Source organism: Mesoplodon densirostris, chromosome 11 (assembly GCF_025265405.1).
Source record: "Mesoplodon densirostris isolate mMesDen1 chromosome 11, mMesDen1 primary haplotype, whole genome shotgun sequence".
Taxonomy (NCBI): Eukaryota; Metazoa; Chordata; class Mammalia; order Artiodactyla; family Ziphiidae; genus Mesoplodon; species Mesoplodon densirostris.
This window is the reverse complement of record NC_082671.1, coordinates 46,926,152-46,951,513: the sequence shown is the minus strand read 5'-3', so window position 1 is coordinate 46,951,513 and position 25,362 is coordinate 46,926,152. Positions and strand designations below refer to the sequence as shown.

The window sequence follows — 25,362 nt, the reverse complement described above, 5'->3', positions numbered from 1 at the left end:
CGAAGAGAACAGCCTAGTTGTCTTGTAGAATGTCCTAGATTCTGGATTTGCTGATTATCTCCTTGATGTGTTTAACTTTTTCCTTTATCCCTTGTAAATTTCCTGTAAATTGCAAATCGGGTCTGAAGGCTTGATTATATTAAGATTAAACACTTGACAAGAATACTTAATAGATGATGCTATGTACTTATTGCATCTCACCAAGGTCTATGTCAAAGTTGTACTATTAGTGATGCAAAGTTTGATCACTTGGGTAAGGTGGTGACTATATGATCTTTCGATTTAAAATTTTCGGGTTTCTTTCTCTTTTTTTTTTCAAATAGTCCATGTGATATCTGGCACCAGGATAACATCCTGTTCCCTAACAAACTTTCCCTTAGAGTTTTGATGATTGATGGCACTTGCTTGAATCAATTATTTCATTTTGGGTTGGAGAATGAATGGTGATTTTCTAACTTTTCTATTTCTCTACATTGATTATATGGAACTCTTGAAAAAAGTTTTCCCTTATTGACTAGGGATGAACTACAGTTCTTACTAAAAGAAAGGGTAAATGCTTAAATATTTCCTTTTAATTACCGATTTTCAGAGTAAGTTGGTGTAAAAGTGACCTCCAATGTGGCAAATTAGCTTTTTTTCTCTTTCTGAGTATCACTATAGCCTACTGGGTTTTCCCGGCTCTTGTCAGTCTCTCCTCACACATCTCATTTTCCCCTGTCTCCTTTATCCATGGCGACTGCCAGCTCTCTCCGCACTTACGCCTGGGCTTTCAAACCCGCCCGCTAGGGGACACTAGTTTCCTCCCTGCCCCCCCCACGCTGCCGCTCTATCATGAACTTCACCGTCTGCTACCAGTTGTCTCGCTGGTGCCAGCGCTGTCCACGGAGCCGCTCTAGGCTGTTGGGAGGCCGTCCGTATTGCGTGGGGAGAGTTTGGACGACGCAGTCGCCTCGCCGGCCCCCGGGGCGGTTAGCGCTTCCGGGGTCGGAGGGTGCGCGGGGTTGAAAGCGGGCCGCTCCGCCCCGTCCCCCTCCCAGACCAGCAGAGGCAGCAGCCGGAGCAGCCGCAGCCTGCGCCCTCTCCCGCCCGCCCGCCCTCCGCCCGCCCGCCCGCCCTCCGCCGCCCTCCACCCGCCCCGGGGTCTCTTTCCCCCTTCCTCCTCCTCCTCCTCCACCCCCCCCTTCCTCCTCCGCCCGCCCGCGGGGCCCCCCTCGCCTTCCCGCCCGCCCCTATTGTTCCGCCCCCGGCCTCCCGCCCTTCCCCTTCCCGCCCGCTCCCCTTTTCCCCTCAGTCGCCTCGCGCCTGCAGGTAAGCTTCAAGATTCTCCCTCCGCCCGCGGCTATAGCTCTATTTCTATTCTTGCCATCTTTCTTAGCGGGCTCCGGTCCTCGTCACGAGCCCCGACCTCGCGTAGTCCCGCGTGAGCGCCTACCTCCTCACTCTGCTTGGCCGGCCATTCACGCGAGGCCCTGGCTCCGGCGAGGCCTAGTAGGCCTCGCGAAAGGCCTTCCCCCTCCCCCCTCCCCCCCCGCTTTTTCCCGGTGGCGGCTGCGCAGGAGTCAAGGAGGGCGCGCGCGCGGTAGGGGGGGCGGCGGTGGATTTGTTCGTTGAGGCGGGTGAGGGGAGGCGATGGCCGGCTTGCTGGCCGGGCGGGTGAGCGCGGCTCCCCGCGGGGGTCAGGCGCTGGCGCAGCCACACGAGGAGGCGCTACTAGTCCGGCTCCTCCCCCTGGATCGCAGCGCCCCCCCCCGACCGAACCGTTTATTTTTTTTTTCCCGTCTTTTCTAGTGGAGGGATAGGGGGGGTGCATTTTTTGAGTGGAAAATGCTTGGATGACCAAGGGGAGGGGGGCTGTGGAGTTAAAGAAGGGGTAGACGGGCTCCCAGTTACCGAGTTATGCAGGACGTTCTCTCGGGTAACGAATTTTGAAATTACAAAATGCCGCTGTAGACCCAGACCAAGCTATTTATAGGAGAAGGGGTAATGGACTGCAGGATTAACAGCTGGATTCCTGGGATTGGGTACACTGACGTTGACCTAGTCAGGAGAGAAATATGACAGGGATTTCTTGGATGATTTGGAGTTGGAAATGCACCTTTGTTCCTTACCTCAAGAAATGGCTTCAAATAGGTTTTCAATTTTCTTGACCTTTCGAACTTGCATTTATTGTGGTATTTGTAACGTGCTTCTTATTGTGTGAGTGGGGATAAGGAATTAAACTGCCAAATTTTTACCATGTCTTACTGAAAAAAGAAAGTTTTCCGCACAGATTTAACTCTGTCTCCCCGTTCCCCCTCCCCCCACCCCCAGCACTATTGTTTTTCCTTGAGTGAAAAGTGTTGAATTCTGGGATTTTGCCAGCAATTAATTATATTCTGGAAATGGGGGAATGAAGTGCTTTGGGGATGCCTCAGTCACTCACTTGAGGTAGCCATAGGGCAGCTTGCCATATACAGAATGGTTTGGCAGCCACTTAAACACTTTAAATACTTAGGATATGGGCTTTGTGTTAGAGCAAAGTTAAAACGGTGGCTGGTTTTGTGAAGGAGGAAGACTGGCTGTAGGAGAGAGATCACTGATGTTGTTTTGAAGGGATGGATACTAAAAATGTCACTGGAGAAATTTCACAACTTTGGGGAGAACCACTCTTAGGGCCTAAAGAGGTGTTGTAGGCTAAGGTATATCCAAAAACATTCTTTCTACACGTAATCAATTCTAAATTAGAAATGTTAGGAACATTGCTTTAGAGGATACGTGGGGAAAGGGCCTGAGTAGGAAAGGCTTGTTACTGCTGTTGTTTAAAACAACTACACAATAAATTTTTAGCAGTACCAGTTTTAATTTCGATTGTTTCCTTTGGAAGAAAATTTAAGATTTATTAGATTTGAATGAAGACTTGAGTGGTAACAGAGGTTAACACAGAAGCAAGGAAAATTTTCAGATCTTGAGTGACTATCAAGTTAGGTTGGGAAAAGAGGACTCAGGCTGCACTTAATGTATTGAGTCATTTCCCAAAGGGGAATATGGAACCCAGCTTGCAATAGAAGGCATTTCAGATGCCTTTTTCAATGAGGTTTTTGATTTAAATCTTTTAAAAATTATTTGTTGGCATCTGTTGACATTCAAAATTTTAATGTGAGATGCTTCTCAATTTCTTTACCTAGAAATTACTGCCAGTAAGAACGTTTACATGTGTCCTCTCAAGCTTTCAACCCAAGCTGCTTCCTAACAGGGAAGCAAAAGGTCGTTGCCCTCAGTGTAGTTGGTTAGTTTGAGGTTTGCCCTCATGATTTCCAGGTGTTTCTGTATTCTCTTGAAGCTTATTCTGCTGAAGGACAACTGGTGCACGTTCAGCAGTTCCCTTAGAACCATTGCCATTTGAAGGAATCTTTCACATCCTGAGAGTCAGCGGAAACCATACCGTTATTGAGAGCAGACTGGAAAGTTGCCTTCCATACTTTGTAACAGAACCTGAGCTGTTAATGCAGTTGTGCTGGATGTATATAAGCCTGCCAACTGATAGACTGTCATTTAAGGAAAAGAGTTCATTAGAAAACATTGATAATGGTTAAAGTAACATTGGGAAATGCTTCTCTTGTTTTCCTACTGTGATTTTCGTCATGTTTTCATTTCAGTTTTTGGCTTTCACCCCCACCAGTGACCAAAGACTTGACCACTCAACGTCCAGCTCCTCAGAACACTGCTCGACATGGACACCGGTGTGATTGAAGGTGGATTAAATGTCACTCTCACCATCCGGCTACTTATGCATGGAAAGGTATGCACCAGCTTGGGAAATTGGGTCATAGTAACTGCTAGGGGAGGGCCCAGGAAGAGAAGGCATGGATCTCGGAGCTCATCAGATTAGCACTGTGGGGTGTCTGGCTTTAGCACTCTTCTCTAGCGGAGTAGATGAGAGTGTAGTGGGAAAACGGACAGACTTTACTAGGAAGCGCCACGGAGCAGGAAAGGCTTAGCCAGAGGCTAGAGCCAAAGACTGTCTCATACCTGGATGATAAGATTTTTGTCCTGGATGTTGCCATAGCTTTTGATAGGTAGATTTCCCCTGCCCAAACAATTTTGGGGTAACTTTAAGGTGGGGTGATATATTTGGTATTTTAAAAAAGGATATTAAACAAAGATAGCATTTAATTACTCCATTATTTCTTCACAGTTCTTTGATAGCTTTGCTTGTATTTTGAGCAAAGAAAATAAGTCTGTCCATTCCCTTTCCCAATAAATTTTAGTTTTTCCATTGCTTTGGACTGTTAAAAATTACTTTTTGTGATAAGAACGCTTCAAATTTCCTCATATTTGACACTAGTTTTCTCCATTGCAGGAAGTTGGCAGTATCATCGGGAAGGTAAGACATCACTTCAACTCTAATTACTATTTAGTCAGTCTGCATTTAAATAGCAGTTGGAAGTCACTCTTGACTTTTCTTCTTACAGAAAGGAGAATCAGTTAAGAAGATGCGTGAGGAGGTGAGTTATTGCGGTTGGGGGGTGATAAAGCACTGTTAACTTGGGAAGTAAAAAACCTTTAAAACAAAAGCAAAAAAAAATTTAATGAGAGATTAGAAGGGGGAATTTTTTTTTTTTGGCCGTGCGGCATGTGGGATCTTAGTTCCCGGACCGGAGATCGAACCTGCGCCCGCTGCAGTGACAGCGCAGAGTCTTAACCACTGGACCGCCAGGGAAGTCCCAGAAGGGAGGAGATCTTTTTCTCTCTCTCTTTTTTTTTAGATTTATTTATTTTTGGCTGCGTTGGGTCTTCGTTGCGACGAGCGGGGGCCACTCTTTGTTGCGGTGCACGGGCCGCTTATTGCGGTGGCTTCTCTTGTTGCGGAGCACAGGCTCCAGGCAGGTGGGCCCCAGCAGCTGTGACACGCGGGCTCAGCAGTTCTGGCTCACGGGCTCCAGAGCCGCAGGCCCAGTAGTTGTGGCACACGGGCTCAGCTGCTCCACAGCATGTGGGATCCACCTGGACCAGGGCTCGAACCTGTGTCCCGTGCATTGGCAGGAGGATTCTTAACTACTGCGCCACCAGGGAAGCCCGAGGGGGAGATCTTAATAGGAGAAGCTGGTATTTTTCTGGCGCAGTTATTTGTAATGACAAATAGTATGCTGGGAAATGTAATTTTAGGAAGTCTCAGTTCATTCAAGACTTAAAGCAGCTTCTGTAGTTCATGTTTGAGGACAAATATGGAGCGATATTTGAAGTGATGTCGATACTGCCTTGTGTCAGGATCATGTATACAGGCAGCTTCTTGCCCATCTTATTTAGGAGGGATTATATATTTGTGTGTGTGTGTGTGTATGCTCAGATCTTTTTGTCTCTTTAACCTTTTGGCTCTGTTTCCTATCCAGAGTGGTGCACGTATCAACATCTCAGAAGGGAATTGTCCTGAGAGGATTATCACTTTGGCTGGACCCACTAATGCCATCTTCAAAGCCTTTGCTATGATCATTGACAAACTGGAAGAGGTTTGTTGTTCCCTGCCCCTCATTCTTTATTTTTAAGTGCTTCTAGATAGTTTAATGATTTCTAAGGGCTTTTAAAATTCAAGGACAGACTAGATCATAAAACTCTGTAAATGGGTTCTTTGCTCCCATTCATCATCCCCCAAATTGGACCATTTGTAATTAAAAAGAGATGTCACTTTAATCGGTAGAAAAATACAGTTGACCCTTGAACAACATGAGTTTGAAGTGTGCAGGTCTACTTGTTCTTGATTTTTTTTTTTTCAATAAATATGTACTACACAATATGTAGTGTAGAATACACAATCAGAGGTTGGTTGAATCTGTGGATGCAGAACTGTGGATAAGTTAAGTTATACATGGACTTCTGACTGGGGTGGGATGTTGGCACCCCCAACCCCCAACTGTAGTTTGAGTGCTCACTTTGGCAGCACATAAACTACAATTGGAATGATACAGAGAAGATTGGCGTGGCCTCTGTGTAAGGATGACATGCAAATTTGTGAAGCATTCCCTATTTTCCAGTTACAAAATAAGTAATGGGAGGTTAACTTTGTATGGTGGCAAACAGTTACTACACTTACTGTGGTGATCGTCTTGTAATGTATTTAAATGTCAAATCACTATGTTGTACATCTGAAACCTAAATAGTGTATATTGAGTATACTTGATTAAAAAACCCCCAGAAAAACCCCCAAATAGTTTGACTATTATCAGGGACTCTGTAAAAAATGTGTGAAAACCCAGCATCTTTTATTTCTTAACCAGCAGTTTTGAAGGTATGCCACCACTGTGTTGGTAATTATGTCCCCTAATTCATAGTTGAGTGGACTAAATTAACATGCTTTCGTTAGGAGCCCTTCTGAACACTAATATACTCCATAAGTACAGGTATCTCCCAACCCTGGATGCAGTTATATATTTTTTAAAAAATCAATCTGGTAACTGTGTCAGAGCTATACTTGGAGGGAGGGAATGCGTTTTATAAGTGATCAGAAGCAAAATATCAATACCAGAGATTTTTTAACTGAAGGAAGTGTTTTGTTTTTTTTAATAACTGGTTTCAACCTTATAATGCTGAACAACCATTGCCCTAGGTTCAGCTTCCTCCCACTTCTGCAGTAATAGTGCTAATCATGCAATTGACACTGCAGGCAGAGGAGAGCTTCGGGGCTGCTGCTTGATGCCTTAATGGTGCCTGAAATCTTATCCTTGCCAAGATCAGAAATGTTATCCTTTGATCTGCAAGACCCTGCAAATCCAGAGCTTGTAGCTTTAAAAAAAATTCAGAAACTCTAAGGACTTCCCTGGTGGTCCAGTGGCTAAGACTCTGAGCTCCCAGCGCCTGGGGCCCGGGTTCAATCCCTGATCAGGGAACTAGATCCCACATGCTGCACCAAAGAGCCTGTGTGCCACAACTAAGACCCGGTGCAGCCAAATAAATATATATTTTTTTAATTCAGAGAATCTATTCATACTTTTAACAAATAAGAAACATGTTCTTGACTTTAGGGGCTTATGTTTGAGGAGTTGCCAGGTCTAGCTACTACATAGAGATTAGGCTAAAACCATTTAATCCTCAGAAGGCTAAACTTAACTAGTTTAAAGCCATGACTTTCAGATGCAGCATATTGTAACGGGAAAGACTATGGGCTTTGGAACCAATACAGTCCTTTAGTTTAAAACCTACAGCTTTTTAGATGAGATTGGGGTAGGTACTCAGCCTCAATTTCATTATCTGTACAATGGTAATATTACCAAGAAATTAAGACAAGGATAAATGGAAGTACAGTATTTAATCTTTATATAGTTTTCTAAGAGAACAGAATTGGTTACTTGAATGTGGATTGCATTGTTTTATCTCTAATATTTAATTTTGTCTTCAACATTGTTTTACTTTACTGAGAAAACTTTAATTTTCAAAGTAAGTTTTCTCTCTACCAAGAACACTTCCCCCGGTGTGAAGGAAAATATATTTAGGGCTAAACCTGAGGACGTTTGTAGGCCTTTTTATCTTTTCAGAAATAGGGTTTTGTGGGGAGGCAATATTTGAACCTTTGTTGATGCAGATTGTGACATAATATGTCCCTTGTAAGGTTCTTTCATAGCAGTTATGGGTTCCCAGGGATCTGTTTAAACTTTTATATTCTTCTGATGTTTTGACTAATCTCTTGTAGGACATCAGCAGCTCTATGACCAATAGCACAGCTGCCAGTAGACCCCCAGTCACCCTGAGGCTGGTGGTCCCTGCTAGTCAGTGTGGCTCTCTCATTGGGAAAGGTGGTTGCAAGATCAAGGAAATACGTGAGGTTGGTAACTTGTGCTCATTTTCTTTTTGAAATGTAAATTATTCTAAATCTGCATCTTCTGTTAGCCTTTACTATGTCTAGGAAAAGTTTGTGTTTATTGAGATGAAGATTTTTATTAAAGTAATAGTCCTAGAAGACTAATTTGATATATATGTGTGTGTGTGTGTATATATATATATATATATATATATATATATATATATATATATATTTTTTTTATATTTTATATATTTTAACAACAATAAATCAGAAAAGTTAACCAGATTCCACCTATTGCATATGACCCATTGCCAACTTTTCCATGAGACTACGTTATCTTTTTTTATGTTTAAAGAGCTTAAAATTTGATCGATAATAATATCAAATATTTTTCTTGGCCAGATCCCTGAAGAGCAAGGGGAAAACGAAGGTGTATTGGGATGTAGTTGTAATTCTCCCTTTTAAATTATGGAAGTTACATGAAATTATGGAAGCTTTTAATTATATCTGGGAGTTATTTTATGTGGAAGTTATTGAACTGGATGTTGGAATGAAATTTGAATGGCTCCTAAAGGAAAACTAATTGTAGTTTTTGGGAACCTTTTGTACATGCCATGTGAGCAGGGATTTTTGATTTTGTTCATTGATGTATTCCAAGTACCTGGGGTGGTACCTGGCACATATAGCATGGGCTTGATATAAACATTTGTTAAATAAGAGAATGAAAGGTGGGTGATATTTGTGGGTATTTTGTTTGATGGCCTACAGAGCTATCATTAGCTGAGAGGAAACTGTCTAGAGGGACCTTTTTCTTGAGAGCAGGTTAAATTTAGGCTGTTATTCAGCCTTATTTTCAGCTTTCAGAGGCTAATTTATAACTGTGATTAAACAGTCTTTTCTGGAATAAGGGAAGAGTGAGAAGGGAGGATAAAAAGGGTAAGATAGGAGATGGGATAAGTGTCTACTGAGTTTTAGACTCTTTAAGATTTCTGCTGGGAGATACTGAAGAGTATGAGCTGTTCTCTCTGATTTTTAAATTTCTTTACCCCCAAAGAGTACAGGGGCTCAGGTCCAGGTGGCAGGGGATATGCTCCCCAACTCAACTGAGCGGGCCATCACTATTGCTGGCATTCCGCAGTCCATCATTGAGTGTGTGAAACAGATCTGCGTGGTCATGTTGGAGGTAAGCCCTCAGGCTCATGCTGAGAATGGGGGGAGGGTGATTTAGGGAGACAGACTGATCTATATTTAGTAAGACTAGAATTAGGTGAGGCTGTTAGAAGCCTCCAGTGGGGGTGGGGAAGAGGTTCCCTGAGTTCATATTTTCCTTCCCCCAGCTTTGACTTTTCTTATAGTCCAAGCAAAAATAGAAACTAAGCAGTGGTGATCATTTGGTTTACAGCGATTTTAGCAGAGTTGATAGGGGAAGATTCACTACTAGGAATGAGTGGACAAAAGATGTATCTGGTTTCCTGAGAAGCTAAGTTAAATTGCCTTTCAGATTACAATATTTTCGCTACATGCAACTTTGATACATTCTTTAAATTTCTGTGTTATGAGGCAGGATTATATTCAGAATGGTATATATATATTAAAAAAAGTATGCATAATGGTGTTTCTGAATGACTTATGAGGTTCTAGTGGATGCTGTTCAATTAACAAGAATAGCAAAATTAAGGGGAATTAAACCTTTTTAGAATTGTCATAGGGAGTTGGTCCCATATTGGTGAGAAAGGAAAGTAGAATTTTCAAGTAGAGTTTAGGAAAATATTGATTGAGCCTTTGAACTATTTATGGACAGTTCTGTATTATCCTAGGTGCAACATTTGGGAGCTTTATTTCCTATTTTGGCTTTATTTCCTATTCAGGCCAAAATGTAGGATCTTAATTACCAACTCAAGCGTACATACGTACATATACAGGTTTTTCATGTTAATTAGACTTATTTGAACACATGGAAATAATGCCTAAATTATTATAGGGGAATCTGCCTTGATGAGAATTAGTATGAGCTGTGTAGTCCACGGACCATCTTACTGCTTTAAAGGCAAATAACTGCAGATGATTTGAGATTAGATCTAGCCAGAGACAACGTTGGTAGGTGAGGGAATGGAAATAATACAGTTTTTAATTTAACTGACCTGTGTGAGCTTAAGCCACACAGCTGAAGCAGCTTTGAAACCTTATCTCTTTTTGTTTTTTTCCCCTCTGACTCTCTCCCAGTCCCCCCCGAAGGGCGTGACCATCCCGTACCGGCCCAAGCCGTCCAGTTCTCCAGTCATCTTTGCAGGTGGTCAGGTAAGAAATTTTTTATTGGTGGGTTAAGGTGAACAAGGATTATGTTTGAAATGTCAACTTTGCCAGCAGCACACCAGGCCACTCTGCATGCTTGCTGAAACCTGTACTCTGGCCATAATTTGACCTGCTTTCAGTTTTATTTATTTTTTGTACTGGAGAAAGCTATGAATGCTATCTTATTTAATTTTTAGCAGGCAATGGGAGTTTTGTAGGCACTCGGAAGAGGTAATTTACTTAGTAATTTAAGGTGGGTTGGGTTAGAAGAAAGGATTAAATTGCCTTGGTGTCACTACTTCTTTCCCTACCCCACCCCATCCCATGTTTTTTCATGTGTGGGGTGTTCTTTAGAGGTCTGAATAAAGGTAGCAAAGAGTTGGACCTCTGAAAGAGATTCTTGGATGGTGGTCTCAAATTGGGGGTCCTGAAATTGAGTGTCCTACAAACTTCCCCTTCTCCCCACCTCACCTCCCCTACTCCTACCCCTTCACTCCCAAACTCCAGTGTGTTGTCCCCGGGCTCTTAACCTCATAAACACTGGTTTGAACCCACATGGCATAACAAATCAGCTGGGGTAAGGGTTCAGTGTCTAAGAATAGAAGGGGGAGAGCATGTTGGGCTGTGACCTTTGGTGTTAGAGTAAGAACACCAAAGCACCCCTTTGGCCTCTCCTCCTTCACCCACCTAAACTCTGGATCCTTGGCACGTGGTTTATACTGAATTTAGATTTCTAAGACAGAGGGCACTGATTAGCACCATGGTTTTATGCTTTTTGGTTAGTATTTGAGGAGTAGGTAGGTTAGTTTTTAAAATCTTGAGGTTCAGGCTGAAATAGTGACTTTCATTTTGGTAGCTGCCTAAACAAGTATAGTGCTCAAAGTGCCTTTTCCTACATGGGGCTGACCTGTTACACGCACAGATATTCAACTAGTTCCATCTTATATTTGAACTGGAGAAGCACTTAAAGTCCTTCATATTCTATTGAGTTGTCATAAAACTGAACAAGTTTTGGGGGACTTAGTTTGTCTTGTAGTTCTGGAAGCTTTCACAAGAAATTAATAATATCACAGTTTAGTACCTTGCTTTTAACACTAGCCTTGTACAAACTGGTTTGGTCAAAGGGCTCTCCATAAGTCTGGATAGTTAGGCAGGATAAACAGGCCCAGAGTCAGTGTAGCAGGGAGGTTTAGTTCTAGGAGTTTTCCCTTCTACCCTGGAACTACAAGTTCCTACTCTTCTGGATTCTTCCACTCCCACTTGGGATTATCTAGAGTCCATGCTGCACAGCAGCAGTCCTCTCCATTTACAGGTCTTCCTTCATTTCCCTTTCATTCCCTCCCCTTCCTACCCACCCCTTCTTACCTCTTTGCTTTCCTTCCCTCCCTCCCCTTTATTCAATTGACCACCCTCTAAAAACTTGCAGCTTCTTCTTCCATGAGTGGCCCTGTCTTGGATTATTCCCATGGGCCTTTTTAAATGGACCAGTTCATGCAGTGTCCACAGATGGACCTGTGTCTTTTGTTCCTCTGTGACAAAGTGGGCTCTGTAGGGGTTCAGTTTAATCGCACACTGACCAGGAGCTGGCATCAGCTCTGTTGCCCCACCCCTTCATTCTGACTGAAAATAGCCCAATTGTGCAGTGTGAAATCTGCCACCATAGGTAACTTTTTTTTTTAATTCACTGATTGCAGCTCGTTTCAAATTGTGTTGTGAGCTCCTTTTTAAAGGAAAAGAAAAAATTAAACAACTTTTTTTGTGTGAATTTCATGCTGGTGACAAGGTGCCGGATTGACAGCCCTGGAGACTGAAATCCTCTATTTATCCACAGGACAGGTACAGCACAGGCAGCGACAGTGCGAGCTTTCCCCACACCACCCCGTCCATGTGCCTCAACCCTGACCTGGAGGGACCACCTCTAGAGGTGAGAGGGGATGTTCAGTCTCCAAGGCTCACTCAATCCTTCCGCCTCAGCCGAGACTGCCAACACGCGGGGGGCCAGTGGCGCTGGTGATTTTTGTGCTGTGGACACCACCTGTCCACGGGGACCTGGACTGACCCCCCCACCTCATTTCACACAGGCTGCGTAGCCCACCAGATGGTAACACCAACTCTCTTTTTTTTTTCCTTTTTTTTTCTTTTTTTGTTCAACCCCTTTTCCCTGTCTCCTACTCCTCCTACCCCATTTTCACCTTCCCACCCCAACCTGGGTGCACTTTTGGGGGTACTGGCCACTGTGATGTGAGAAGCCTCACATCCTGTGAACCAGCTGCTCCTTCCTTCCCCTCCCTTCCTGATTCTCCTTGTCCCCCACCCCATTGCCCTGAAGACCCAGCTCCCTTTTTGGGAGGTTATGGTGTGGGGGGAGGAGGGTGTAGTGGGAGCTGCAAGTGCCTTTTATGGAGGGGAGGTGGGAGAAGGCAGGACTTAGAACACAGTGGTTTTTTTGTGTGTGTGTGTTCCTATGGTCAGCTCCCTAGTGCTAGGGACCCAACTAGCTTCCAGTGCACTTAAGGTCTTTAGGCAGATGTAGAGAAAAATAAGATAGGAAAAGGGAAATGTTTCAAAACATGCCATGTAGGTTTGTGCAGATAAAAATCATGTCACCATGATGGGTAGAAGGGTTGGGGTGGCTGAGGAAAGACCATTTTCCTTCTAGGCTATCTTGTACACAGGGAGAAGGAAGGGGGCTCGGGCAGTCGAGGCATTGTTTAATCCCACTTCCCACGTTTTCATTAAGAAACAGATGTGTTATTTTGTCTTTGATTGCAGGGAACATGGCTCCCTTTATAGGCATCCTGGAATAAGCCATCATATTAGGGTTTAAAGAAGGCCAACAGGTCTGACTGTATTTGTGAGATACCATCTACTGCCTCAACCCCTGGCCTCCCTATTCTCTAGTTCAACTCTGGCTTCCTGGCTAGTTGAAATCTGTCTTTTTCCCCCCACTGGGTGGCTGTCCGTGACTGGTTTTTAATAGGAACTGTTTTCCTCCTTTTGTAGGCCTATACCATTCAAGGACAGTATGCCATTCCACAGCCAGATGTAAGTTTTGTTTTCACTTCTTGTTTTGAAAAGTTCCTTCTCCCATCCAAAATTGTCTCTTTTCTCCACGTAGGCAGAAGTGAGTTGGGTCTTAAACATTTGCAGTATTGTTTTCCTCACAAGGTGAACTCCATATTTTGGCCCTTAAATAATTAATCAGGACATAGTAGCACCTTGTTTTTGCCATTTAATCCCTGGAAATTATAATCTGGCAGATTATTAGATTCTACTTTCTCCCATGTTCCAGATTACTCTAAAAGAGAAATGTTCCACGGTATACTGTCATTTGTTATCCCAGGGCACAGTTTAAATTGACAGTGGGCTGTGCATCTCTGCATGGAGTCCTTTCCATGGCAGGGGATGGGGGTTGGGAGGTTGGCTTTGCCCTTGTGTATGCCTCAGTCTGAGGTGACAATTTAAAAAGCATCTGGAGGGGTGGGGAAAAGGGGCTTATTTACATATCTGGAGGGATAGGAAGCTGAATATTTGGGAATTCAACTCAATAAAACCTTCTTTGTCACTAAAAACTGCAACTTAAAAAGTGCTGGTATTTAGACTTTAAGGGCATTTCTTTCTGCACTTATTCTCTATCCATACTAACTCTTTCAGGTGCTGAGCTTTAGATTTGGGAAGTTAAGATTGGCTCTTGGTTAGTGATAGCCCCCAGGAGGGGAAGTAGACTTGAAGAGGGATGGTTTTACAACAGCCAGGACAGTTTATATAGATGAAGGAAAGTAGCTGTAGAAATCATGGGGTGGGGGTGTGCAAAACCCAGTTTGGTTTCACCTTAATCTCTCTCCTCCTTGTAGTTTCCCTGCCCCCTCATCTCCTTCCCTCCTCCCAGTACTGACAGAACCCTGCATGGTGTGTTTTCCCTAGCACCACTGCACAGTTTGTTTTCCTAGCCTGTCTGTGCTTGTCCCTGGGGCAACTGTTGCAATGGCTGCAAACACCTTCATTAAATAGCCCACAGGGGGATGGTTGTCAGGCGGGTGCTGCTGCTTGTCTTTTCACACACCCCAAATGTGCTCATTCTCTTTGTACTGATACCCTTTCTATTTCTAACCCATACCTTCTTGTTGTGCCCATCCCCAGGATGGTGATACCAGCCCCATATCTTACCCTCTGTCATAGTTTGAGTAGTAGCCAACTTTGGGGATCAGGAGCTCTGCATTTTCAAATTTGAATGTGCTTGAACCCTGACTGTTTTGCTCTTCTAATGCCAGCCTCTTCTGTTTCCTTCCTGCAGTTGACCAAGCTGCACCAGTTGGCAATGCAACAGTCTCATTTTCCCATGACGCATGGCAACACCGGATTCAGTGGTATGGATACCTCAGTGTTTATTTCTGTAAGGTGTAGTACAAGACAGAGGCCAGCCCCAAGGTCTCAGTTTGACATCTGTTTAAAACAAACTTCATTACCCAGCATCCTGCTGGTTTAAACTTGCCTGTTTTCTATGGCTAAACCGAAGGAGGTAATGTGTTTGTTAACTTGGTTTTCATTTGGGGTGAGTTATTCTAAAAGAGAAAAAAGGCCCTGGAAGGTTTGGGGTGAGGTCTGGGGATGCTTGTCAGGCAAAGGGTAGGCTGATATTTCTTCTAACCCATCCTCACTGCTGCCCCTTTGATCTGATTGGCACCCCCTTTCTCTCCACCAGCTATTCATAGACCTGGGTAGAAACAATCCATTTGTGCCAAATTGTGTAGTGGTTTTTGTTTTTGTTTTTGTTTTGTTTTGTTTTTTTGGGCTTTTTTTTTTTTATATATATATATATAAGGAATAACTTGTCCGATAGGGTTAGGATGAGACCACCAAACTCATTTTCACTTGTATCTTAACAGGCATTGAATCCAGCTCTCCAGAGGTGAAAGGCTATTGGGGTAATGATTAAAAAAAAAATCTGTAGTATTCTACTGTTATATTAATAAACTGGTGGGAGTCTTGTTTCACTGCCCATGACATACCAGCAGAACATGCACATGGCAGAAAGGAGCTGAGAGAGCAAAGCGGGGGTGGGCCTGGTACCCCTGAGGGTCCCTTGATGGATCTGGCCTACCCCCTTCTAAAAATGCTGAGTTTTAGCAGCCACAGCTGAGAGCAAGACTAGACTTGTGAGTTAGCCAGCTGGTCTGGTCTAGTCCAGGTGTCAGATGGGTATGGGTTGTTTGCTGATAGGAGTTTTTTTTCTTTTTCTTTGGAAAACAAAACCCAGAACAAATTGAGCAAAAGACAGGGAATAAATCTGGAGAAATGAACTTCCCACACCTTACTGCCATCTCATTCTCACTGACGTTCAAGTGTAGGTTAGGGGTAAGGGTGTGTTAGGAGGGTGTTAATCTGATATAGGTATATTTAAAGCAACTCTGCATGTGTGCCAAAAGTCCATGGTACCCAGTAACAGGCATGATATAGGCGCTGGTGATAGCATCAGGTGAGATAAAATTGGAACACAACAGCAGGAAATCCAACCAGAAAAGGGGAGAAGTGCAGAAGTACTTGTTTAGATTTTGGTCCTGAGAATTGAGGATACCACATTCCCTTGCCCCTTGCTTCCATCCCCTTACACCCTAATAGGCTGGGCTTTGCAGGAAATGGCATGAAATCAGCCTCTTCTGTGTGTACAGAGGAACCTTTCCAGCATTATTTCTACACCCCTCTCCCCCTCTTTCCTCCTTGGAGGCTTCCAAGTTAGTGATGAATCCCAACAGCCAATGCTGGGTTTCCAGTTCGTTTTCCTTCTGTTAGGTTAATGTACAAATCAGTGGGAGTTTGTATGCTGTGCATTGAACTTCTTTGCTCTCTTCTGTCTTTTAGCAGGTTTGGATGCATCTGCTCAGACTACTTCTCATGAACTCACCATTCCAAACGATGTAGGTATATGGTTGGGTTGCATGGGATGAAAATAAGAGAATTGGTTTTAAAGAATAGAGGTCTTTTCAACGGCATTGTGCCACTCTTAAGAAAATGGGGTTGTAGACACCAAATTAAATTCTTAAAACTATATAAAATCTCAAGTAAAAATTGATGGAGGAAATTGATGAGCCAGAAAGAACCTTTTTTTTTTTTCTTTTTGCGGTATGTGGGCCTCTCACTGTTGTGGCCTCTCCCGTTGCGGAGCACAGGCTCCGGATGCGCAGGCCCAGCGGCCATGGCTCACGGGCCCAGCTGCTCCGCGGCATATGGGATCCTCCCAGACCGGGGCACGAACCCGTATCCCCTGCATCGGCAGGCGGACTCTTAACCACTGCGCCACCAGGGAGGCCCCAGAAAGAACCTTTTTGTCTCAAATAGAAATTCCCATTTGCCTTTTGTTTCTTGTAGAACCTGAAGCCTTATCCCTAACGCAGTGGTCCTTAGATGTTCTGTCTGTACTATCCAACATGGTAGTCACTAACCACGTGTAGCTGTTGAGAATAATAAAATAATAAATTCAGTTTCTCAGTCTTACTGGCCACACTTCATGTGTTTAGTTATCACGTTATTAGTGTCTACAGTATTGGACAGTGCAAATGTTGACCAATTTTTTACTTTTTCCCAAGGCAAAAGCGTTAGAAATTAGCCAGAATTCTTGTCACTATAGTGAAGTAGGAATCATGGCAGAATGAGTTAAGGCATCTTTTTTGCCAAAAACAGAATATACTTTTATCTTTATCCCTATCTCTGGTAAACTAGGTTTATCATCATGTTTGCTCTGCTTTATTTTGTCTTTGGAGTTAGTACTCTGAGGAAATGAGCTAATGCTCCTAGGAGTCATTCAGCTTAGAGTTGGCTCTGACCTGTAGTGATCAGACAGAAGAATAGGGCAAGAGTTGAGATATAATCTATAACTCAATTTTTAAAATCAGGAGTATATGAGTAGAATGTGTAGGATGCAGATAGTAGTTTCCGTTGTCATGTTTGTGGACCCAAGCTATAGAAGCCTGAGGAGTGGGGTGGAATTCTTGGACTTAACCATGCAACTCTTAATTTGGTATGCCTTGTTGTTTTTCTCCCTTAAGTTGATTGGCTGCATAATCGGGCGTCAAGGCGCCAAAATCAATGAGATCCGTCAGATGTCTGGGGCGCAGATCAAAATTGCGAACCCAGTGGAAGGATCTACTGATAGGCAGGTTACCATCACTGGATCTGCTGCCAGCATTAGCCTGGCTCAATATCTAATCAATGTCAGGTAAGGGTTCCCTATCTTTTGTGTTATTCATGCCAGCACAAGTAATGTGTGTGTTGGGGGAAGTTACACTGTAAAGTGTGGGATTCTTTGCGGGATGGAAATGGGAAGGGTAGAGATGGCAAAAGAAAAAGTTAAAAGTCTAGCTCTACTTTTCACCCATCCTTAGTGTAGCAGAAAAAGAAACCAGTTTGTAATAAGTTTGCATGGGGTTGGGAGACAAGGAATAGATTGTTTGCATTTGACTTCTTGATGGTTTTGGGAGTGGAAGGTATGGAGCATGTCTTCACCAGTAGGACTGCTCTGGCTGGAGCACCAACTTAAAACCAGATGTGGGTCTTGCTGTAGATGTCATATAGACTAATAGTTCACTGATGGGGTTTAGGCTCCAAAGCACCCTTAACTGAAATAAGGATAATGAAGTTATGTGACAGCAAGACAGTTTCTTGGAGGCAGTCATTACCATTTATTCTGAAAACATCCATTTTTCTCAAGTTGCCAGTGTGTTCCGTTGTTCAGAGCTTGTGGAAAAGGAGAGGTACAGGTATTGGATGTTTCAGAAATGCTTAGTATTTTCCTTTCCCCCACAATCTCATCTCATCTCTTAATGACTTTCTGAGATTTTACTTTTTTTATCCAAACGTAGCTAATGTTAATACACACAGTTGTAGCAGGACTATTCACAGTCCAGTGGGCATCCTACAAGGCATTTATATTACTTGCTTTCTCAGCACATGTGCTTAAGTCATGTTCTTAATTGCTTACTAACATCTTAAACCAGTGTTAGCAGCTCATTCCCCAAGGGACTTAGCTACCCCTTTTATATAGACTTTTACCTAGTTGTTATTTACCTCTGTCACAGTTCTTTGGTCTCTGTTGTGCATAAAAATTTTATGGGTTCCTGAATCTAGTGCAAGGGAAAGGAATTCGTAAGTATGGGATCTATTTTTTGCCATGCTTATGCAGATCATGTATTTATTCCATGGTCTTTTATCCCCTGGTTAAGAATTTATCAGTTCCCCAGTAGTGGTTCTGACTTTTGCCTATGTCTTTTCATGCCTTGAGGTATTTTCTAGTCTTCATGTAGAAAAGACTTTTCTGTGTCTAGATCTGCTTTCTTCAGCTACCAAGATGTCAAATTCTTACTGTTCAGACTGAAATGGTAGTTACTAGTTTTGCATGGAGGCTGTTTGCAAAGGTTTGTTTCCTTGTTTCTAATGGGGGTGGTGGGTTGTTAAGAGGCAAGAATCATGTTCTTGGAAGCTGGAAACTAAGCGATTTTTCTTCTGCTTGGGTAGACCTGCCCTGAATGTTGTCAGATAGTGCTTCCACGTAACCTGCTTGCCTGACCCCTGTACTAGGTCAGTGGCTAAGTTGTAAGGAAGCAGAACTTGGTTCACCTTTGTTTCCTGATTTTAGTCACTCTTTTCAAGATCATCCTTTTTAATGAAACTGTCCAAGCTATGGATTTGGGTCAAAACTTTTTAAAGCTTCATTTAACACCAAGCAAGGACTATGTGTGCACAAGATAACTCTTCACTTTCTCATATTGGCCCAGTTTGAATGCAGAAAGCAAACTGGTTTTATTATGAATACTAGGCAAGAAAGAGTTCTCTGTTTTCAGTAATGGACCCTGAGCATTTCTACTGATTTTGGCACCTTTTTTATGGATTGCAACTGTCCTTGGATTTAGGAAAACAGAATGGAATCTTGAGAGGAGCCTCCCTGCCTTTGAAGAGTTAATCTTGAGCCGTAGGATGTCCAACAGACTTCAGCAAATGCCTGCAGTTCTGCCATAGACACATGCAGGCCTTTGGGAGCTACAGGTCATCACTGTGATTTAGAGCTTATTTTAGGAGTAGCAGTGGTAGCTTTATTATACTGAACTTTTCAGCAGTGCTTGAAGTTTGTCTCTTCCAGTTTCCTGAGGTCTATATGAGAAGTACGGTCAGTTTAAAAACAAAGAGTCTTTTTTTCTCTCCCACCCCATCACCAGAAATGAGGCTTTATTTTATTTTATATATGCTTCTGTTCTCAGCATTTTTCATTGAAAATGCTACAATCTTTGAAGTTTGAAATGAGTGACCTACTTAGGCTCTTGTCCCTTTCCATCCTGATATATTTGGTTAGTTTGCTGTGGCGGTAGAAGCAAACTTTAGTATCAGTTAGAGAAAAAACAATTAAAAATTCTGTGCATTAGTATCCCAAAGCTGCTCAAGTGATTGGTGGGTGAAACATTTGTTCTTGTTTGGAGGTGCATGGGTACTCTTTCATTTTCTGCTTGAAATCATTCTCTGCGTTCTGGGTTGGATCAGTGTGTCAGGTAATATGGAAGTGTGTGATTTTTCTCAGTCTGTCAGCTTTTTCTTCACCATAGCAGTTTTAAATAGCATTGTGGAATGGAATTTGGCAAAGTATACATTTTTAGAGGGTGGGACACAGAATAAAAGACAGCTTGTCACAAGTTGATATTAAGTCTTCCTAATTGGCAACCAGAGGCACTTACTGATAACTGAAGCGGATTTTGTCCTGTACTTTTCCCTTTTGTGGTCTTCCCTTCCACCCACCCTTTTTTTTTTTGTTCCTTTTTTTCCTCTGTTACAGTTTAGAAAACGCTAAACCCTCCTCCCAGGCAGCCTCCGTCACGATCCCTGATCACCTCAGCATCAACCTCTCTCAACCCTCCACCCCTTCTTCTTCTTCTTCCTCCTCCACCACCACCCCCTCGCTCGCCACAGCGGGGACCTCCGACGCACCCTCCAGCCTCCCCAACCCTCTTCCGACCGCCCCTTGTGTCTCCAGTCTGCTTGGCATGAAACCCATCCCTCTCCTGGCTCTAAATGTTGTGTCTGCTGCTAAGGGTGCCGGGGCTTCAGCTACCACCACCACCACCTCTGCCGTGCCATGTGTAACTAACAAACTGAAAAGCGAGAAACAGAGATTCTCTCCCTACTGATTGCATATATCTTGGGGCACCCCCTCAAGTATTTGTTTTTGGTTTTGTTTTTGTTTTCCCTTTGTTAACATTGGTGAGAACCAAACTATTGTGAGCTTGTGACCGTTTCCTTTTTACTGTTTTGGGGGATAACAGGGTGGGGGCAGGGGCAATGGTAAACTGTTTAGGTTTAGGCTGTTTCTGCTTGAGTGCCTGTTTCAGAGTCTGACTTGTTGAATTCTTTATCTAGAGCCACAGTTCTTGCTCTTCTTTCTCTTTCTGTTACTTTTTTGTAGCTTTATTCTGCCTTGCAATATAACAATGTTTTAGGCTCTGTGTTAATGAATAAAAGCTTCTCCATTAACCTTTTTTTTTTTTTTCATGGTTATCAGCCAGCCTTCTTGGCCAGATTTGTGTTTCTAGCTGTAATAAAGTTGCCACAGTAAGAACCTTAGTTGACTGTGCTGTGAAGGAAAGAAGTTATTTCTTTGCCCAGAATGGGGAGGCAAGTTGGGAAAAGTCTAATAAAGTTTGCCGGCTTCTGTCTGCATTCCTCTGAACTAGTATATTACCCCTCTCCCTCTGACGTTGGATAAATCTTGAACAACCAGTGGGGTGACATTGCCTCAAATTTGGCAGGATTCTGTCCAGTTATCCTAAGTCAACCCTGATTAACTCAACCAGGTCCCTTTACCCTTCTATTCCCCGCCTACCTTTATCTCCCCACCAACTCCGTCATAATTAGAGGATTAAAGACGTAGATTTGGAAGGGACCTTTAAGATCAACTGTAACTCATTGATTCACTTTATCAGATTAAAGAAATAGATGCTCTGGGAGAATTTAAATTTGCAGATCACATGAGTGAGTAGTCAGGACTAGCAATTTATGCTTTACATTTACTCAGTCTTCTAAGATTGTGCTTGATCTCCCTGAAGCCTCATTCTTTTTCGTATCCCAAGATCTCTCTCCATAAAAGAGTAGAAATGCCGTAGGTAAAACGGTGGAAGGGCTCTGATAGTTTCCACTCAGCCTGAATGCGTATTGCCAGGGTAATGAAAGTATGATGCTCTTCCCAGGACTTAGAAAACCAGTGTGGAGATTTCTTTCCTGGTGACCTTTTCCCATGTCCCCTTTGGCTTACATTGCTTAAAAAACAAAACAACAACAAAAAACCTAATTATATTGCAGTATATTAACTTCTGGTCTCGTGGTCCCTCAATCTCATATTGGGGCTGTGAATTAGTGTTACATGGCCCAAGTCTGCATGAAGGACTAGGGGGGCAAATTTCATTGTCCAGATAGGGTTTTTCTTGTTGGTTGCTAGATGCTCCTTTATCATGTGGTCCAGCTTTCCTTAGTAAGCTCTTTTTATATCTTGCTGATATCATCTCCCCCAGAAACCTGGTTTTTATTTTATCTAGTTCTTGATTTTAGAAGGCCTCTTTACCTAATGAATACTCCCTAAAGGATTGCTTGGAAGGAAGTCAGATGTTTTAAGGGCTGACCAAAATCACCACATCCAAAGGTACTTCTTGGTGCTCGATTTTTTAGTAGCTTACAGCTCCCCCATGTGGTCCTCCTTTTCTGGAGTCCTTAACACAGTATTTATTTCTGGTTGGGTTTTCCCTTCTCCTTGCCCCCTCTCCCTGCCACCCCCAATTCCTGCCCAGGCTGTGTATAAATTCTGGACTATTCTTTTTGAGTTCTTTTTGGTGCCAGAGTGCCACCACCTTCTTACGTGAACTTAGTTTTTTTAGGTCCTAGATCTAAACTGTTGGCAGCAGCTCTTTTCCTCAACCTGCAGAGTTCCCACTAAACTCTTTGATTCAGGGTCTGTTGTTTACGTTGCTCTAAATCATCCCATTTTGAGGTTGGCAAGAATCTACCCCTTTTAAGAACTATTTTCCTTTAGGCTGAGGTCACAATAGCATTTCTGACTTGAAACTAAATGCAGTTTGTAGTTGAAGGACCTATTTCCTGCCCTTCCCCCACCCCCTCTGCCCCTGCTTTCCTGGCCAGTTTTTGGATTTGTGTTATTCTGGAAGAGATGCACATGCTGTCTTGACATGAATGCCAGTAAATTTAAAATCTTTATGAAATAAAGTTATAAACTCAGGGGCTTCCCTGCTGGTCCAGTGGTTAAAACTCCATGCTCCCACTGCAGGGGTGTGGGTTCGATCCCTGGTCAGGGAAGTTCTGCATGCCGACGAGGTAACGGCCAAAAAAAAAAACGTTATAAACTGAGACTGGGTCTTACACACTTAGTTCTGTTCAAAATGGGAGCTAAGTGCTGCTGGCTACCTAATATCAGTGAAGCAGGCTGATCGCCGAAAAACTAAAGACCTTTCCTTCAAAGCCCCAAATTGGATTCCAGGACCCCAAATAGTCTATTTGAAACAGGCATTGTAGCCAGGTATATTTGGATGGAGAATTTGGCTTAACAGGACCACAAATTGGGGAGCTTCTGGAGTGAGCTAGGGAGTTGCTGAAAACAAATTGTTTTGACTTCCACTTAAAATCTTGAAAACTAGGCCTAAAAACTATAGGTTGGTTATAATTCTTGACCCATACTTAACACTTGCTGCTCCCTCTTTAACATGCCTTAGTGTTTAAAACTCAAGCATCTCTTAATAGTAATAGTCTTCACATTGATGGAGAAACCTGGGACTGTTCTATCAGTAGCTTGGGAGAAGCTAAAATAAGCTGGGCAGTAAAGAAACAGTTTCTGTATATTGTGATCCTCTAAGGCTTTAGTGTGTGTGTGTGTGTGTGGTGTATTTTCAGAGAATGCTTAACATCTCCCACAAAGATTTTATAGAGCACAGTTTGAGGGATACCCACAATTAATAACCAAGGTCCTCAGTTTCCTTTGGTTGTGAGGTAATTTGCCTCAGGAAGCTTGGATTGCAGGGGTTATAGGACCATGGTACTGATTAATCCAAAAAGTCTTTAAAATGTCTCCCTTGATAACTGAAGCAGATTATGTACTACTTCACATCTCATCAGTCAGGCTAAAAGTTTTGGAGGTGAGGTACTGCTGGGCACTCAGAAAACTAACTTCGAGTTTTTTTTGTGTGTGTGTTACAGGCTTTCCTCGGAGACGGGTGGCATGGGGAGCAGCTAGAACAATGCAGATTCATCCATAATCCCTTTCTGCTGTTCACCACCACCCATGATCCATCTGTGTAGTTTCTGAACAGTCAGCGATTCCAGGTTTTAAATAGTTTGTAAATTTTCAGTTTCTACACACTTTATCATCCACTCGTGATTTTTTAATTAAAGCGTTTTAATTCCTTTTTCTGTTCAGCTGTTAATGCTGAGATCCATATTTAGTTTTATAAGCTTCTCCCTGTTTTTTTTTTTTGGTTTTTTTTTTTGGGTTTTTTTTTGGCTCATGAAATTTTTTTGTTTGTCATGGAAATGTAAGAGTGGAATATTAATACATTTCAGTTTAGTTCTGTAATGTCAGGAATTTTTCAAAAAAATTAAAAGATGGACTGGAGCTTTTTCTTTGTGAATAGAAACTGGATGCCACAGTGATTTCATGTGGGTTTTGTTCCTGGTGTCTTGCTGTTATTTTTGCACCTTTTATCTGTCAAAGGACAAGGACCCTGCTTGGGTTTTGAATGTAAGCCTTTATTCCAGTGAAGATATTTTCTTCTGTTTTACCGCTCCCATCTTTTTCTGTAGCCCTTGAGCCTGCACTGCAGAGTGACCTTAATAGCTAAGCAAGCTGGCTGTGCCCTTGGTCCAAAAGATGGGGAGGTTATATTTTCCTCAGATTTGTCTGCGAAGTGTAAGCAAGCACTTCAGCTGGGTGGGTGGGGAAGGATGCACATGCATACACATGGAAGCAGCTGAATGTGTGTCTCACTGGGATTCAGGTTGCTGGGAATGCCTATACTCTTGTCCAGACTTAAAACTGTAGTCTCCTGTTTTTAAAAAGAATGGGTGTTTTATAGGTCCTACTAGAATCCTTCATACAGACAGACCTGTTCCCATTTTTTGATGTGGATTTTACAAGGTTGGGGCTGTAAGTGATGCTCAGTTTGTTAGTGAGAAAAGCATAAAAGGAGGAAGTCACTCAGAGTCCTCAGATAACATCTGGAGCCCAAGCTCCTACTTAGCCATGCAGGCTACCCCATTCAGTCACCAAGAAAACCCTCAACAGCTTGCCTGCATGGAGTGGTTATATTTCAAGGTTTTTTCACAGGGGTTACAATATGACAGTCCCCACCCCAATCAGGCACCAAGATAAAAGCAGGGACTTAAAACAACACCCCAGTTCTTCAGCCTGAGCCATCACATGCTTTCACAATCTCCTGGCCTCCCCCTAGTCCCTAAGCCAGCGCTTGGGCAGAGAGATGGAGGGACAAAGAAATTACATTGCCACCTGAGAAACCTCAGAGGGGAGGACCCAGCCTTAGCCTCCCTCCTCCCAAGTGCAAAATGTGTAAACAGAGTAAACGGAAAACAAAAAAGTGCAGTCTAAATGGCTCCCTTTCCTGCTCCTCAGGGTTTGGGCAGAAAGAATAGAGAGGAAACTAGGCAAGTTTGGCTTTTCTGTTGCCTCACCACTTGCTGAACGTATTGGAGTGAAGCAGGAAGGGGCCAGTTTGCCCTTACCCATATCTCTAGGGCAGTACTTGTCTTTCATTTCCGCAGCTGCCAGTGTCCCTAGAGTTTATCAGGTGACTTGGTCAGGGGTCAATCTCCCTTGAGCCAGACTTAGGCTGGGATAGCCCTGTCTTTGTTGATTATGTGGCGCATATATATTACTTATATAAATATTTCTCTATGTACAAGGATAAGAGTGGCTTTCATGGAGGGAGGGAGGCTGGGGGCCGCAAGGCTTCACCACTGTTGGCATTTTCCAGTTCAGTGCTGTCACGGTCTGAGTCCTCAGAGTTGGAAGGGCCCTGTGAAGAAGAGCAGAAAGGCAGTGATGTGCGGCTCAGCATCTCTTGGCAAATAGATTCCTTCAGGATCCTTCACTGCGGTCTTTGTAGTTGCAGGTTTAGTGGTTTTACTGTCTGCAGATTTCAGTTGCTCAGGCCATTCTCCAAGGCACCAGGCTCCTAGTTTCAGGATTCCTCCCTGGCTGCAATTTTTAGGTATCGTGTACGCAACCTCGCTAGGTACTCTAGACCTCC

General features: G+C 43.1%; 2 protein-coding genes and 1 non-coding gene across 28 annotated transcripts in view; 2 read left to right on the top strand and 1 right to left on the bottom strand.

Moving 5' to 3' along the window:
* Positions 1 to 1,017: 1,017 nt before the first annotated feature.
* PCBP2 (poly(rC) binding protein 2) lies at positions 1,018 to 23,749 on the top strand. 24 transcript variants are annotated; one of them, XM_060114124.1, is made up of 15 exons: positions 1,020 to 1,308; positions 3,659 to 3,778; positions 4,340 to 4,363; positions 4,452 to 4,484; positions 5,370 to 5,486; positions 7,661 to 7,792; positions 8,826 to 8,954; positions 9,983 to 10,069; positions 11,895 to 11,987; positions 13,067 to 13,108; positions 14,358 to 14,430; positions 14,950 to 14,988; positions 15,923 to 15,978; positions 17,107 to 17,276; positions 19,878 to 20,662. In XM_060114124.1, exons 2-15 carry the CDS (start codon positions 3,710 to 3,712, stop codon positions 20,227 to 20,229), a joined length of 1,416 nt encoding a protein of 471 aa, XP_059970107.1. In that variant the 5' UTR covers positions 1,020 to 1,308; positions 3,659 to 3,709; the 3' UTR covers positions 20,230 to 20,662. The 24 variants fall into 24 exon arrangements, with proteins under 24 accessions (XP_059970116.1, XP_059970114.1, XP_059970112.1 ...); XM_060114125.1 differs by having other exon boundaries at positions 3,636 to 3,778; positions 15,926 to 15,978; XM_060114122.1 differs by having other exon boundaries at positions 3,636 to 3,778.
* Positions 5,899 to 6,005, top strand: LOC132499704 (U6 spliceosomal RNA). The gene has a single exon (XR_009533931.1). It is a non-coding gene; the product is annotated as a U6 spliceosomal RNA (small nuclear RNA).
* MAP3K12 (mitogen-activated protein kinase kinase kinase 12) overlaps positions 23,613 to 25,362 on the bottom strand; it is a 15,688-nt gene continuing 13,938 nt past the window's right edge. Inside the window, exon 13 of one of the 3 annotated variants that reach the window (XM_060114110.1) lies at positions 23,613 to 25,128. In XM_060114110.1, the coding sequence (XP_059970093.1) occupies positions 25,005 to 25,128 (124 nt within the window). In that variant the 3' untranslated portion in view covers positions 23,613 to 25,004. The remainder of the gene's footprint in view (positions 25,129 to 25,362) is intronic. The other 2 variants (XM_060114109.1, XM_060114108.1) reach the window with 2 other exon arrangements.

What these genes read in the sequence shown, in the direction of transcription:
- PCBP2 (XM_060114124.1), top strand. Translation starts at nt 3,710, where the DNA reads ATGGACACCGGTGTGATTGAAGGTGGATTAAATGTCACTCTCACCATC. An exon ending in TTAAGAAGATGCGTGAGGAG is followed by an intron (nt 4,485 to 5,369) that starts GTGAGTTATTGC and finishes TTTCCTATCCAG; the next exon opens with AGTGGTGCACGTATCAACAT. An exon ending in TCTGCGTGGTCATGTTGGAG is followed by an intron (nt 8,955 to 9,982) that starts GTAAGCCCTCAG and finishes TTTTCCCCTCTG; the next exon opens with ACTCTCTCCCAGTCCCCCCC.